Below are 16,638 nucleotides of genomic sequence, written 5' to 3'. Positions count from 1 at the left end.
TTCTGGGAAGGCTTTCCAAAAGATTTTGGCGTGTGTCTGTGGGAATTTAGTGAAAAAGATGCCCATTCAGCGAGCATGTAAGGTCAGGCACGGATGTTGGATGAAAAGGCCTGGCTTGAAATCGATGTTCCAAATCATCCCAAATGTGTTCAATGGGGTTGAGGTCAGCGCTCTACACGCTTTACATCATTTCAATCAACACTTGGCATTGTGCATAGAGATCTTAGGCTTGTGTGCAGTTGCTCAGACATGGAAAGTCATTTCATAAAGCTTCCAGCACTGATGCTGCTTCCAGAGGCAGTCTGGATCTCTGTAGTGAGTGACACAACAGAGGACAGGCGATTTATCTGTGCTTCAGCACTCAGCGGCCTCCTCTCAGTGAGTTTGCACGGTTTACCACTTCACGGCTGAGCTGTTGTTGCTCCTATATGCTTTCATTTCACAATAACAGCACTTAAAATTGACCAAGGCAGAAATTTCATGAAAAAGGCACTATTCTATAACAGTGCCACATTTAACTGAGCTCCTCAACCCATTCTACAGCCAGTGTTTGTCTAGGGAGATTGCATCACTATGAGCTTTTATATACCTGTTAAGTATGTGTGAGGCTGGATGATTACAAGGGGTGTCCATATACTTTTGGTCATCTAGTGTAATCACAGTACAATAACATAGACCAGCACTATCCTAAATCGGTGGCCTTTGCATTCAATGGCAGGAAAACACAGACCAGAGTCACTGCGATTGGGTCTGAGCTAGGAGACAGGCTAAAGAAAGGACAGGCCAAACTAGTCCAGGCCTTCAGCAGATTTGTGCCAGAGCAGCACTGTGTTCTGCCCACAACTGCAGGCTTTGTGCTTCTCTCTGACTCGCCTTTTCTTTCTGGTTTTCTCTCTGCTCTCTCTGCCGCCCTGCAGCAGGGTTAGGACTGAATAGCTAAAGACGGCCTTAAACGCTGGAAACAATTAACCCTTGCAGATAGAGAAAGAAACATGTTTGTGTTCTAAGAAAAGGACAGAGACGCACAGCCTGGTTGCCGTTCTAGAAATCTCTACTCCTCTGAATGAGGTGGAAGGTTGGACTGCGAGGCTGAACTGCTGCTCAATTCTGCGCCACCAGAACAGAGCATACCTTTCAGCATACAAGCTGAGTTTAGCTTATGCCAACCTTTTCCTCATCATGCTAAAAAAGTCAGGATCACATTCGTGTGCCTTTTATTTGCCGAAAGATTTGGATTCCTAAGAAATTCAATTGAGAGGTATTTACCAGTATTTACTCTTTACAACAAAAAAATTGGGGCATTTTAGAGACCTAGACAATACCAAGAGCAATAAGGCCATGGCTTACACTGATTTTATCTGGGTTAAGAAGTGTTAGTTTTGACCCAAAGCGAGGACTGATGACAATACGATAATACACACCACTGTAACATATGGTTCTGAAGGGTCACAAATGTGGTAAAAATGAATAAAATGTGCTAAATTAATAAAATGACTTCTTAGCAAAGTAGCCCAGTTTCACCTAAGCATTATGCCCTTCTGGAGTACAATAAATACATCATCAAATATCTGTTTAAAATACCAGGTAAATCTAAACATCTGTCTGATGTCAATATATTTTAAGCAATTATCTCCCGACATCAATATTACTCTGATATCATTAAAACGTAAAAATGGGAGAAACATGCTGAACACAATCGATCATTAACCTGACCAAACTATAGTGGATCACTTTAACTTCCTTCTTGAGCCCTGCCATGTGGCCTCGAGACATGTGATCAGAATACAGCTGAGCGAAGATGGAGGCCACTACTATTCTCCTTCTCTCTCGCTCTCTCTCTCTCTGATACCAGAAAATTCAAATGATAACAAGTGAGACTTCAACATGCCAAAACTGATTAGACTTACTCGCTCTACTAAAGACAAAGCTTCAGAAAACTCAAGTCTATTATAGCCTGTTCACCATAAAGGGGTCAGGACGATCAACCAAAACATAAGTCAACCAGTCAAACCTACAAAACAACCATCAAGGCACACATACAGTCATCAATCAGTCTACTTTTCTAAATTCTGTTTGGAAACTGGACAAAATGTTGATTTGCTTCCCATACTGTTGAACGTTGCCTGTTGACAGACTATAACCTCAGCCCTGCCTTAATGTCAACAGAATAAAACATGTACACAAATGTTTATGCCAAACTATTTTGGGTTAAAATAGTGGCAAAACACTGAGAGTTCGACATTCCCTTTGGGCTGAATTTGCATTGTGAAACTATCAGGACGCTGGAAAAAGGTACTGAAAGTAAGCGCTGTTGTGGAAGACCGCAGTGTTACGGTATCTGAACAGACCAGTCTCTCTTATTAAAGTTTACTTTTAGCAAGCGTGATCTCACGTGCACTATCATCAACACTGAACCCACCAGTGAGGAAACCTTTCTTCCATTTATAGTGCAGGCATGAGCCGACACTTTGCATCAAGGTACCTGTCGGTGGGGTTTTATGAAATTAGCAAAGAGACCAAAATCAGTCACAAAAAAAAGCAAACAGCAAGATTTGGCTGAAAGATTGCTGAGGCCAAACTATTACATCACCTCAAAGTTTAAAATCGGTTGTAACAGGCCATGTTTTGTAATGCCTTTCTGGCAGGAAACGAGTATAACTGCTGTCTCAAAGCTTACTCCAAATATTGCGGGCTGCGTCAGCACCCCTCACAGGTTAATAACACCCATGACAAGTGTTAATACTCCAACTGACCACTCTATACTACACCAGCCTGGTACAGAGCAGAGGGGAAAGAGAAGTAACTTGAGTTACTATAGCTGCATTCAAACGTAGTAGAATATTCCAGACTATAAGGAAAATCTGCACTGTAGCATTTGATGTGGCTAATTATTGCCTGTCAATGTCAGAGAAAAACTCTGATCCAAATGAAGCATTTTTTTAATGATTTGTTTGTTTTTATTGTATTATTGATAAAAAAAACTAAGATATAAAATGTTAGATGGGTAGTAGCCACACGCAGGTTTACTTGCTCAGCAAAGAAAGGCAGATGCTGGTGTAAAACTGCTGATTTGAGAGACGGTTGAGCACATAAACATTATTTTAATGTCGGTCCGACAAAATACACATATGTGACGATGATAAGAGGCTGGTGAACATTTATCAAGCAAATTATCACAACTCCCTAACGCGAGGTAGGAAGAACTACATCGAGTTATCTAGCATTAAGCTAGCTAAACTACCTAGAATCGCCTCCATCTAACATTACCTATTCTAAACAGCCCGTAGACCGAGTCCCAGACCACGCGAACCACAAATACATGTTACATGCTATCCTACGTTTTGACCACCTAATCCAATCCAACCTACGGGAAACGAGGATGTTAGCCACTTTAGTGAGCTAGCATTCTCAGATTTCAATGGCACTGTGGTGGTAGTTGTGGTGGTGGTCCCAGTAGCCAGCCCAGGATTGGCCAGATTTCTGTACATTGTGTACCATAATAACCAACGTAAACGCTGAAGCTATAGGTTAGCTAGGCTGTAACTTGGACTGTCCAGCAGTCAGTAGCCAGATTCAGCTGTGTGGTTTTTAAATGGTTCCTTTTATATCAAGTAAATTAGCTGGGAATGCTTAAGCTGGACACAGACTTATTTACAAAGGACGTTTCAAATGAAACGTTTGATCAAGCTGAGCATCTCGTTTCCAATATCCCAATATCTGACACGCTAGCTTAGCTAAGCTACGCATCATCTCACGCTGAAGACCGAAGGCCACCGAGGAAGGCTGATAATCTAAATTATCCAATGGAGCCAGGGAGGCTTATGAGGGTTAGTATTGAAGTGTGGTCTCTATCATGACCCAGTGTTGAAATAATACGGATAATTTAACGTGAACTCACCAGCACAGGAAAGCTACAGTGAGGCACACCAACAAAACGCGCAGCCTCTTCATTATCTTCCCGCGGGGACCAACATCCTCGCTTCTTTACGGACCGTCCTTTCCGTTTTATGTTCAATGGAGAAGAAGACAGGCGATTTTATAGGTAATTTTATTCAAACTCTAAATACAGAGGGGGCGTGTTTCGCGCTTCCGAGCGAGCAGGTATTTAGCTGTCCTCTGTGTAATCACTCAGCCCGCGGCTTCGCCTGCTTCTGCCTCTACTGCTGTTGCTCGGGCAGTAGCTCTCAGCCCTTACAGCGGTTAGCCCTCTCAGCCAATCGGAGCCCTGCAACTCTCAACAGAAGTCCACTAATGAGAATCTCCAAACCACTTCAGCGGTGGACAACCTCCACCAATAGGAGTGTTTTCTGGTTTATCGCCCCGCCCACGCCACCCTTCAAAGATGAGTTGGAAGGCCTGTGGCCGGACGCGTCACCCCAAAGATAAGCACATTTTTACCAGCTTAGACATTTGGCTGCAGCGTTTGAACACGTAATAACCACTCATTGATAAGTAGGACCGGGATTACTTAAGCGAGGGATAACGTGTAATTAGCGTATGCCACTCTTCTGTAGTTAAATGATTAATCTGAATATCATATTCATTCTAGAAATTTGCAATTTTACCAGACACCAAATACTTTTAGTTTATGTACATGATGTCTCATAATGTCTCGACACATTCCTTCTGCTTCTTTAGGGTTACGTTTTACACAAGGGATAAACTGAACATTTCAAAAACGTATATCCATTAAAGCATAACGTTAACACGGGAATGTTATTTGTATGAACTATGAATCTTGTCGAGTCTATGGATGAACTGGGGTTACTATATGTGCAGAGCTTTGACCGGTAAAGTCGATTTGTTTCGACTTTTTCGAGAAGATGCAAAGAAATGCCAGGCAAAACACTACATTTCCCAAAATGCAACGTTCTGGGGTGGCTGAGATCGTTGCCTGCTCAGATCGGTTGCCTTTATAAATATTTATTGCATTTAAGTTACAAAAAATCTTTAGTTGTGAGTCCTGTCTAATTTTAAATGTAAATGGTGTATGTGGCCTGATTAGCCAGCATACAGCTGTGTCTCAAACGGCGGGGTCCTAAACTTAGTGTGCTCAGCTCGCTGGGGGAGCCGTGCTGTGCCGAGAAGTTTGTCGAGGGCGAATATTGGTCCGAGAAAGTTCTCTTCGACTTGAAGGGGGCATTTTCGGGGGCGATTTGTAGCTGGTGTTCCCACTCTGACCGTTCGTTTGTTAGGGCGTCATGTGGTTGTCGGAGGAGGTGCTGAGGGTGTTGGCGGTGTTGTTATCGTTGTGTATTTCGGAGCGATATGAGGTCGCCGGCGCTTTCACACAGTCTCTGGACAGCGACTTCACTTTCACCCTCCCCGCTGGCCGAAAGGAGTGTTTCTACCAAACCATGAAAAAAGACGCCTCATTGGAAATTGAATATCAGGTATTTCTGCTTAAGTATGGTCTGCAGAGTCGGTCTGACACAGTTTATCACAGACTTCAGCGCTGGTTTATGACCATGTGAGGCAGCGCCGTGCCATGTAATACCTAGTCAGTTAATGTGGTGGTCAACTTTGGTGCGTAGGACCGATTATTATTGCCCTTTCTTCGACGAATAATATAAACAGCAGCTTAACTAAGTTAGTCAGAGTAGCTATGTGGTGTTCTAGAAGTATACTAGGAGCGAGGTTGCTGTGTGGCCTCTATATGACCCACATCCACACTGTAAATCAACGTCTCCAATACAAATGGAGAGACTTTCTAGCCACAAACCTTCTGTAAGTTATGAACACTATAGGCACAAATGCTGTTCATCATCTGCTGACACATACTGGCCACTTTATGAGGTCCATCTACCTTATACATCTACATCACAGGTTAGACTAGTTTTTCATCATGCACGGTTTGTCAGAAACACTCTACCCTTTTCATCATGTCTTAACATCTCACCACTGTACCACTGTTGACCAAATGTCCAGCCAAAAAAAGGTTCTGTGATCAGAAACTGACCAATGAAGGGCTTAAAGATGTCTAACACAAAAATTGGATGGCAACAGAGCGTCTGCAGTCTCTACCTCTATACCAGCAAGATTAACCTGGGTGTTTTAATGTGATTTAATGATTCATTTACACCTTTCAAAATGCGCTGTAAAATCATACCATGTCAATTAGCAATTTATTTGGCAAATGTAAGAGAAGTGAAGAGCCGACTTATGGCACAACCCCAACCCAGTGTTGTAACTGATGTCTGGGACCAGTGTTGCATGTAAAAGCAGGCAAAAGGTCATTATTGCACATTGTTTTATTGCAGTATTTTCCCCACTGGGACTCGAGCCCAATCTGAGAGACATCAGAGATATAGGATCCTATAATATAATATATATATATTATATATATATATATATATATATATGTATATGTAGTATATATATATATATATATGTGTGTATATATGTAGAAAAATTGTCTGAAGGTGCGCATGTGCTTGTTTCTGAGTTGATGTGCACTCATGGACCTGCAGGTTCTGGATGGGGCCGGCCTGGATGTGGATTTCTACCTGTCCTCTCCCAGCGGTCATGTGGTAGCCTCGGACTTCAGGAAGTCTGATGGTGTTCACACGTAGGTTTAACGCAACTTACATTCTTCACGTAATTTTTTTCCTTTCAGAAGGAGCGCATACATTTTACTGTAGCTATATGAAAGGCTGTCTAACTGCTGTATTTCAGAGTGGAGACCGAGGAGGGAGACTACATGTTCTGCTTCGACAACACATTCAGCACCGTATCTGAGAAGATCATCTTCTTCGAGCTGATTCTGGACAACATGGATGACGGAGAAGATCCTGAGGACTGGAAACAATACGTACAAGGACCTGACCTACTGGACATGAAATTGGAGGACATCATGGTGAGGGATCACACTTGTGTTCAGCTGTGAGACTAAGTGTTACACGGGCGAATAGACCAAGTCAGCTTATGGAGTTTCCCTGTCGCAGTGATAACTAATAAACTGACCTGCTTGTTGTGGCAGTAGTATGTTTAGATATGTCATCAACCTTTTCAGTTGTGTTTATGTGAATGTGTCACAGTGCCGTTACATTTTCTATGAATGCTGAATGGCACAGTGAAAGAAGCAACCCCCCCTTACTGCATTGTCTCCCTCATTTTCTCCCTGGAGGCAGATCTGCAAGTGACAGGTGCTCACACAGGTGGTGCAACTCAAGTTGACATCATGTCATGCCTGTCAGCACTGGTCATTCCTGCTATAAAGGGAGGTGCAGAAGAAGTGAGCTAAAGTGTAATGAGAAAGCCTGAAGGCTTTCATCTGACAGAGTCATCTGACTGAAACTTGTGTTTGACAAGGAAATATTTGCTTTCATGTTTCCATTGAATTTCTGCAGAATGTATGCACTTACAACTTATCATCATTTACATTCAAACACATTCAGTGACACATTTCACCTTGATTTATATTAGGTTTTTAACGGCTAGCAGTTCCAGAATCAGCTCTTAAAAATATAACCATTGCTACATCTGTTGTAAACAGATGGCCTCTTACGGTGCTGCCACAATAGTCCTGAGAGTGAGATTTTTTGGTTTAAAGACTAGCAAAACCCCTTTGAGATGATCTCAAAGGTAGGGAGGACTCACAGAACAATTGCAAGCGCTTTGTGGTCGATACATGATGGTGGGCTGTGTGATTTTATTTATTAATTTTTTCCCCCACTAGCCAATTAGCTAATGTTAAAGCTAGGAAGCCAAATATCACCTCCTGTATTTATTAGCCTCTACATCAGTGCATGTCTTAATCACTATGAGTGGGATTCACAGTGGTTATAGGACATCTGTTTGTTCAGTGCATATTGGATATTGTAGTGATGGACAAAAACGCAACAAGAAACAAAATCAAGAATTATGGGGATGGAGGGATGCAGTGCTGTGCTATATAACACTGATTAACACAACGAATTGCATTAAATGCTAGTTTTAGACCAGAATCTATGAGCTGGGGAGGATTATGTTATGTCGTGTAGTCATATCAGCTGCTTGTTTTTTCAAACCTGTAAATAGATTCTAGGCATTGAAATAGTTTTGGGAAGTTCCAAATTTAAGCTGTGCAGGAAGTCTTTGCACAATGGAACGAAGTAGGACAGAGTACGACCACTTTGTTTAGTGGACCCTCCAGGGAGAGCTGTGTTTTTGTTTGTATTTAGGTATATAAGTACTTAATGTTCAAGACTTGCATGGCTGGTTGTGGTAAGAATTACATAAATAGAACACTTTCTTAGGTACATGTATCTACATTCATTGTGTGTTTACCGCTTACCATATAGGGGTACTTTGTACATATATCTGTTTGTACAGATTATAGCCCATAGATGCTCCTACCTTGTTTATCCAGCTTATAGATGTTAACTTAGATAGTTAGTTCATCTGTTGCTGCAGAGTTTGTGTTGGTCATCCTCCAGTATTTCATCAGTGGACAGTTTCTCGCCACAGGATGCTGTTGCCTGGACAGTTTTGGTTAGTGTTGGTGGGCCATTCTCAGCCCAGCAGTGACATGGAGATGTTTAAGAACTCCTGCTAACAAATGTGTTGGCATGGAACGGACAATTAGATTTGACCAACTGACCAAATTTCAAACTGATATTTGATGACTTATGATGGATGCTGCAAGAGCAGAATGTTTAGGTGACTTGGTGACAAAATATCTGCATTTTATTCATGTTGCTGTATTTGTAGCAGTCTATAAACTAATTTTATATTTCTCTATAAGTCCAATCTAGGATTTAGTCCCAATTTCTACATTTGATAAATGTTTATGTGCCGTCATTTGGCATCGACATAAGTGTACATGAAAATTCAGATATCAGCATTTGCCCATAGTATCCCTTCTACGAAGTACATCTATATGGTAAGTGGACCTGATAAAATGGACAGCGAGTATAGATATAGGGTAGATATACATAATGTAGTGTCCAGAAAGTGTATGCATATTAATGAAATTGAGAGAAAATTGAGACTGAATCCACCTGGATCTTAATTGTGTGACCTGTATTTGTAGGTCCTCTCATGTTTAAAGGCTCAGCATGTATTTACACCTGCTTTTGTCTCGGTTTTCTGAATGTGTTCCTTTCTGTCCAGGACACCATAAACAGTGTGAAGGCTCGCTTGGGGAAGAGTCTTCAGATTCAGACGGTGCTGAGGGCCTTTGAGGCGCGTGACCGCAACCTACAGGAAAGCAACTATGAACGGGTCAACATCTGGTCTTGCACCAACATGGTGGTGATGGTGGTGGTGTCCTGCATCCAGGTCTACCTGCTGCGCAGCCTCTTTGACGACAAGAGGAAAACACGCACGTAGCCCCCACACTACTCCCCTGCTAACTCTGGGAGAAAAAAAAGATCCCCTCATCCGGGACTGAAGATGGACACACATTTTCTCTCTTTTCTCTCTCAGTAGAGCCTTTGCATCCCTCCCCCCGCCTTACTTTTTCAACACTTGTCTACTTTTACCCCAATGAAGACAATCCATTTCTACGTTAGCTGAGCCGAGGACACTTTAGGACTTTTCCCTAGCCAATGAAATAAGAGATAGAGGTCTCAAAGCTGCTATGTGTGATGGAGATTTCACATGAAGCAGGATCACTGAGGGTCCTTTTTTAACACGAGCAAAGAATCAATAGACTGATACTGATATTTTTGCAGTTTCTTATAATGCAGTTTTTATAATTGTTTCTTTACCCCATTAAGTAAACTAACTGTAAAATATTTTGGGCACTGACACACAACGACACTGGCTTACAAATTCTTTTCTGAACAGCAAGATTAACATGGTGAATGTGAAGTAAAGTGTGGAGAAAATGTTGAATGTTGGGGAAAATAATGTCTGTTGGACAGTTTGGACATTTTCTTCGTTGTTTTTTTTTCCTGGTGGTGAAACATCCTGCTTTTGTCCTTCAAAAACACTAGCAAAGCTAAACTGTGTAAAATAAGCTCTCTCAACCTGGTGTGAGTCCCCTGTGCCAGCTCCTTTGCCATGCATTAAGCTATGTTGCCTGTGTACTGTCCTGCAACCTTTAACATATGTGCTGTTAGTGTGTATCACTTGTCAGAGGGATAGTTTATTGAGCCACATAGGGATACGTGCTGCTTTAAGTTTGAGCCCCTGCCTCCAGACAAAGGTTTACCACATGGCACAAGGTCTGACCTGATGCCAGATGACAACACTTCTTAGAAAACGCCCACTGTGCCAGCTGCTCTGAGTGGGGACGTGCTAGGAGGACTGCACAGAGGGCTGCTTTTGGCCCAGGCTCAGCGTGGAGTAAAGGGAAAAGGTGTTCGCCTCTTATAAATCACCACAGGCTGGAGCGCCAGTATGCTTGACCTACAAGCAGTTCCTCTAGCCTCGCTGACAGCAGCTCCAATTACAGTCGCCTGGCAGCCAGCAGAGCAGAGGGAGTGAGCCAGGTGTTCAGTGTTTTGAAGTGATTAATGAGAGCTTTCTTCACCCTTTGTATTTCAGTTTCGGCATGTGTGTGATAGTTAAGGGCAGCGTTGCTTCCTAAAGGACATGCAGACTATGGATAGGAACTGTGTGAGAACCTGGCATATCTCTCATGTGAGATACTGCTCTTTGGTTGGTCAGACCCCACCTAGAGGAGGCTTTGCAAATGTGAAGTAGCCTCATGTATTTAGCCAGTCTGCCTAGTGATAGGCTCTTTGGTTATAGACTGTTTCTCAGATCAAAATCTCTACCAAACATTAATAGAAAGACTGGAGGGGTGAGAAGTTTGGTTACCACACATTTTACCTTAACGTCCTAAGGGCTGGCTTCTCTCAGTGGTTGAGATTTGATACTCAAATATATTAAACAAGCAAATAGATGTCAAATCCTACTCAACAGATAAACTTGCATAAGATTTTACTGTGATTTCTCACATATTGCACGGTTCTTACATGGCCAGCTTCTTAAAAAAGCAGTCGTCTGATGGAAAGGTGTATTGCAGGGGTGTCCAATCTTGTCCCTAAGGGGCTACTGTGGCTGCAGCTCCTCATTCCAAACAAGCAGGAAGGAGCACAGCTGGTTCTACTTGTTTACTGTTGCATCAGTCTTCAACAACTAGTCTTGAGCTCCTGTTTTATTGGAACGAAAACCCGCATCCACACCAGACGTTTGCAGATAAGACTGGACGCCCCCGTTTTTTTTGGATCTGTCACATCTGCAGCCTTATATCGCCCCCTCCTGGAGGTCTGGAGGAAGAGCTTCCTAAACACTACAAAGCTTTGAAATGTTATAGTGGCTGATGTTCATTCACCAGCAGTGTTCTATATGACTATGCCTGAGAAAAGCACTGACAAAAAAGCATATGTGCCATTCATATGTGGAAGTTTCACATTCTGAACTTGTGCCAATAACACTTGATTACTGTGGAATCAGACCGTGTTCAGTTCTACTTGTTTGTATCCAATCATACATACTGAAACCTTTAAAGTTTTATTTATACAAACCTTTCTGTGTTCTTTATTTTCTGTGTTATTATCTTTTATTTCATGCTTTTCAAGCTATGACATTTTCTGTCAATGCCCCCCTTATCCCAAATGTAGTTGATCAGCCTAAACATGTTTGATGTTAGCTAAATTAGCTAGCATGTAATAGAAGCTTATAAGCCACCAATTAGCATGACTTTGTCCATTTGTATGGAAAACAGTGTCATACAGTGTCAGAAACCACATAAGTCTGGTTGGGGTTACTTAACAACTCACTGTGGTTTCAGGTATAAAGAAGTGGCTGTTTGGATTTGAAGTTTCCCCAAACCATCACTCTAAATAAATCACAGGTTTGAAATGGACATATTAGTGCTGACCTGTTTGAGCTGGGTCTGCAATCGCAACACCAACTCAGAGTAGAAATGCTAATCTAGGATCAGATTCCTTTCTTATTGACTAAAATTTACTGACAAGAACAGGTCCAAAATCAGCGCTCTACTACTTGCTGGGTTTGGATCCTCATCGGTTAAGATCAAGGTTGCACTACATACTGGCTGGGCTAAAAACCCCCACAACACACAGCAGCCTTGAACTAAAATTTAAAATAGCTTCAAATATTCACAGAATATATCAGTGGAATTAGCTGAGCAGCTCCTAATTGTGCCATGATTTGATCTTCCACTGTTGTCATTGCTGTCAAACTAAAACCTGGCATCTCCTAAAGCTAAAAGCATATATATATATATATGTCCTAAGGTTATCTCTGTCAACAGTGGAGATCCTAACTGGCTATTCTTGACACTCTGGATTAGGGGCTGGGGTTGGGCTGCTGGGTGCTAAGCCGATCAGGTGCTTGGCATATGGCAGTGGTTTGCATTTATTTGTGACACTGACTAGTTAATACATAGTTAAAGCACTAAAAATGACAAATTAAATTTTTTAAAATATTCTTCATTTAACTCCTTACATGGCCAGTTTTAAAAACCTCTGTTTGGAGGGCCATGTAGCCCTAACACTTCACCCTACCCCTCTCTCTCAACAAATATTGGGACACCCTAACCCTAGACGTCAACGCGCAAAACAGAAGGCTAAGGGCTAAGAGGTAGGGGCAAGGGGTGAAATGGGATTGGGCCTTAAGTTTAGTTTTACACACTTCTTTAATCTAAGCATAGTTCAACCTGTATGCATTGAAGTCCCTGTAGTTACTGAATAATAAGCCTTAGTATGTGATAAGGCTGGTATTTTAAGGGGTTTATCAGGTTGTACATGAAGTTCATAAAGAGAAATGCATGACAGAAATTACTAAACAAAACAGCACCTATTCTATAAAGGCACTTCATTGTTATCGTGGATATCATCAGTACTTAAACTACATGTTTCATTACAGAGTGAACATAATTAGGGTTAAATGCAGTGCAGTTCGTAAAACATTCAGTAAAAATCATTGTGGTTGTAGTTTTATAATCATTAATATATTATTTTCTAAATGCAACACTACAGATTCTACTTTATTCTTTCCAATCTGTTAAATCTCAGAAAAACTAAATATTGTGTTGCAGATCATGTATAACAACATGTTTAAGTATCATGACACTATTTTTGCCATATCGCCCTCTCCTAATGTCCCCTGCAGGCAGGTAGTGCAGCATGTTTACCAAAAGAAAAAATAATGTGATCTATTATTATTTCAACCTCAGATTTCTAGGCTTGAGCTCATTTTCTGTGAAGAACATATGAAATAACACATTTTCAGTGCCTTCACACTGAACACCCCCCACACATTTATATTACACATGTGGTGTTGGGGTGAACCCACAGGGAGTGAAAGTGTGGAGGTGCTGTGTCGCTTCACTCTGTTCTCCTCCTACATGGCCTGCTGTTAGTGTGTGTCTGTGTGTGTATATGTGTTTGTATATGTGTCTGTGTGTGTGTGTGTGTGTGTGTGAGGGTGGACAACATGGACAGGCTGCTGACTGGCTACAGCTGCTAAAGGAGAACCCTACACTGGACACTTGTGATATTTTAAACATCTAGTATTTTTACATAAATTGTTATGGCTGTATTGATTTAATAAAAACAATAATGTGTGGGTCCACCAGACGACTGAGTAACAAACACATCAACACCATTAAACATTAACTGCGTCTTACATCGACTGTATGTTACATATGTAAGCCTAGTAATCTAGCAGAGGGTCCCATATAGTGCACTGGAATGTACATGTCCTAATGATACCCACAATGCATCCCAAAATGTAAGGGATAAACGTGAGTGCAGTCTACCAGTCTAGTGTGTCCCACTACCAACACACAACAATTCAATCTAGGGTTGAACTGTAGAATTGAAGTACACATGATAAATTTAATATGAATACAAAGGTAATTTATCATGTGTACTTTTTAAGTATTAGTATCATCAAACTGTATTTTTCTAAATGTTAAGCCGACACGCCGTCAGCCTTTTGTTAGCCCGTTTGCCAAAAACTGACAAATTTGCCATCATTTTTCATCCACTATGTAGGGAACAAGGGCTCGATTTGGGACACTCTCAATGTCACTGTGCACTACTGTCCAGTCTGCCGGCAGGGGGCGCGACCCCATCCGCGATCCCATTGTTGGTTCTTATGTTTTCGTTTTTCGTCACATCCGGAAATCCCAATGGCGAGATGTAGTCTGTAACGAGGAAACAGCAGCTCCTCTGGTGAGAGTTTTCACTATTACTTACAGCCTATTCCACATATAAACCGCTTATATTCGTAAAACTACTCTCTACAATGTGTTTTAGTCCCTGGTTCGGTTTGTTGAAAGTACGCTGGGGGTCTGTTGGTTAACCGAGGCCAGGACACAAGTGCTTATACAGTTATACTCATAACGTTACCGGCCAGCGATCAAAACCTGCGTGACCGGTTATTTGCACTTTCATTTTCCTGTGTCCATTAAGGCGACATGTTAACATGTTATTTTTCGATCATTCACCCCACAGGCGACGTTATAGATCATAGACTAATGATAAGCCCCCATTTCTCACAGAGGAGTCTTGATTTTTATCACCCTCACTATCTGTTGTTGAATGTTTAAGTCCAGGCTTACCTCAGAGATGCACTACGGTTATATGTCTCTCTATCTTTGTATTTCTCAAGGTTGGCAAGTATGCTTTCCAGAGACTGTGTATGTAATGTTAAGGCTTCATGATCCAAATGTCATTTGGCAGGTGATGGGTGCAGATAGTGGTCCGGGAGCCCCCCCGGCTGTCCCATGGCGGAAGGTTCTATACGAGCGCCAGCCCTTCCCTGACAACTATGTGGACCGTCGCTTCTTGGAGGAGCTGCGCCGCAACATCCGCGTCCGCCAGTACCGCTATTGGGCAGTGGTGCGGGAAGCAGGCCTCGTCGCTCAGCAGCTGTCTTGTGTGGCTGTGTTTCTCACACTGTGGTTCTACATGGAACGAGGAGACCTGGGCCCGTCTACGCTGCTGTGGGCCAGCCTCGGATTCGCCCTGCTGGGCTACGGGCTATATGAAGCTTTGGGAGGAGGCAGCAGAGAGCGCACACGCTTGGCAGACCTGCAGAGTGCAGCAATCTTCTTGGCCTTTACCTTTGGCTTCTCACCTGTGCTGAAGACCCTGACGGAGTCAGTGAGCACGGACACTGTTTACGCCATGTCGGCCATGATGCTTCTGGCCCACTTAGTGTCCTTCCCCTACACGCAGCCTAGCCCCCCAGGCAGCCTGTCCCTGAACGCAGCACTGTTCGGCTCAGTGTGTTTGGCCTCGCGGCTGCCTGGAGCCTTGCACACTTTTGCCATGTTGAGCTGTGCCCTGTTGGTATTCGCTCTGTGGCCCTGCCTGCTCCATCGGCTCAGGGAACGCGCTGAGTGGAGCTTCCCCTGCGCCGCAGCCCTGGTGTGCGTGGCCGGGGTCGGAGGATTGGCGAGCTTTTGGCCTGTAGGAGCTCTTCTCCTGTTTTTAGCTCTGCTAGTGCTCACACTTGCCTGTCCACTGCTGCTGGTGCATCTACAGAGACACAAGGACAACATCCACGGTCCATGGGACGAGGCCGAGATCAGAGAGGACCTGTCCCGCTTTCTGAGCTGACACAAATACTTAAGTAACAGTATGGACTTCCTTTTTTTAAAGTCATAACTGTAACCATGATTTGTATATTGTCGGGTGTAGAAGAGAAGTTTGGCACTGACATTGAAGCTCAGGGAAAACATGGAATAATGACTTATTTTACAAGTATGTGTTAAGTGATTAAAGATGTAACTAAAGTGCAAGTGATTGTAAACAGTACAGTATTTTGAAATATGTAACGATGACTAAAATATTTGCTAAAATTGTTTTTTTAACGAGACTGTATTTATTGTATGTGTAATAAAGGTTATAACCTAAAGCCCAATGTACCCCATCATCCAGACCATATATGGAAGCCAAGCTGCAAAAACAGCCCGTTTTGAAGCCATCATGGTTGTGAAGTCACAGTGAAGAATAAATTTACTAATGACTGCCTACAACAGTTTGGCTGCTAATTCACTGATTGTTACTACAGACAGTCTGCAGCAGAGTTTCTGGGGGGAAGATATGGGGAAAACAATTAGACATGTTGTTATTGGCTGTCCAGGAGCACGGGTCACTGCAGCCTTCCGAAAGATAAAGAGTGTTCGTTCATCTTTCCTGACGTCCCTGGGTTTGAGTCTGACCAGAACATTTTAGCCTGGACTGGTTTTTGTGCCGCATTTCACTTGAGAAGATCAATTACCTTTATAAATATACATACACTGATGCTTTTATCCTGTAAGTTCATTTGAAGGAGGAAAACCACAACAAATAACAGATATTCCAGCAAGATGATGTAAAATTCCACACAGTTAATGACGTGAAATTCAGGCACCATTTAAAACCATTGAGATTATATGGGGGAATGTTGGGAAATGTGCGGAGAAGAAAAATCCAGCAATGAAGAATGTGTGTTCAGCAGTTCCTTTAAAACTTTAGGAGAGTATGACAAAGCAGTATGAGGTTGGCTTCAAGACCAGAAGAAGTACAAAATGCTGAGAAACACTACACTGTCAAAAACAATGGTGCAAAATAGAAATGTGCATTAACAATTAATAGTGTTTATCAGCATTTTGTATATTCTTTAGTGATCTGTTTTCTTCCTTTAAGTGAACAGACAGGATCAACAGATCAAAAACAGCTGCTA

General features: G+C 42.4%; 3 protein-coding genes across 10 annotated transcripts in view; 2 read left to right on the top strand and 1 right to left on the bottom strand.

Annotated features, from left to right (window-relative positions):
• Positions 1–4,182, bottom strand: part of suco (SUN domain containing ossification factor) — a 67,473-nt gene extending 63,291 nt beyond the window's left edge. For all 8 annotated transcript variants that reach the window (XM_036581566.1, XM_036581567.1, XM_036581573.1 and 5 more), the window contains exon 1: positions 3,899–4,182. In XM_036581566.1, the coding sequence (XP_036437459.1) occupies positions 3,899–3,951 (53 nt within the window). In that variant the 5' untranslated portion in view covers positions 3,952–4,182. The remainder of the gene's footprint in view (positions 1–3,898) is intronic.
• Positions 4,183–5,046: 864 nt separating this feature from the next.
• Positions 5,047–11,458, top strand: tmed5 (transmembrane p24 trafficking protein 5). Its single transcript, XM_036581564.1, has 4 exons — positions 5,047–5,393; positions 6,471–6,568; positions 6,676–6,856; positions 9,094–11,458. Exons 1-4 carry the CDS (start codon positions 5,202–5,204, stop codon positions 9,310–9,312), a joined length of 690 nt encoding a protein of 229 aa, XP_036437457.1. The 5' UTR covers positions 5,047–5,201; the 3' UTR covers positions 9,313–11,458.
• A 2,630-nt stretch (positions 11,459–14,088) lies between these two features.
• On the top strand, positions 14,089–15,835 carry pigc (phosphatidylinositol glycan anchor biosynthesis, class C). Its single transcript, XM_036582657.1, has 2 exons — positions 14,089–14,138; positions 14,649–15,835. Exon 2 carries the CDS (start codon positions 14,652–14,654, stop codon positions 15,528–15,530), a length of 879 nt encoding a protein of 292 aa, XP_036438550.1. The 5' UTR covers positions 14,089–14,138; positions 14,649–14,651; the 3' UTR covers positions 15,531–15,835.
• Positions 15,836–16,638: the final 803 nt, after the last annotated feature.

Source organism: Colossoma macropomum, unplaced genomic scaffold, assembly GCF_904425465.1.
Source record: "Colossoma macropomum unplaced genomic scaffold, Colossoma_macropomum, whole genome shotgun sequence".
NCBI classification, from domain to species: domain Eukaryota; kingdom Metazoa; phylum Chordata; class Actinopteri; order Characiformes; family Serrasalmidae; genus Colossoma; species Colossoma macropomum.
Note: the sequence above shows the minus strand (reverse complement) of the source record. Positions and strands in the feature narration are given on the sequence as shown.

Coding starts and splice junctions, on each gene's coding strand:
- tmed5 (XM_036581564.1), top strand. CDS start 5,202: ATGTGGTTGTCGGAGGAGGTGCTGAGGGTGTTGGCGGTGTTGTTATCG. Junction 5,394..6,470: donor CATTGGAAATTGAATATCAG/GTATTTCTGCTT, acceptor ATGGACCTGCAG/GTTCTGGATGGGGCCGGCCT. Junction 6,569..6,675: donor AAGTCTGATGGTGTTCACAC/GTAGGTTTAACG, acceptor GCTGTATTTCAG/AGTGGAGACCGAGGAGGGAG.
- pigc (XM_036582657.1), top strand. CDS start 14,652: ATGGGTGCAGATAGTGGTCCGGGAGCCCCCCCGGCTGTCCCATGGCGG.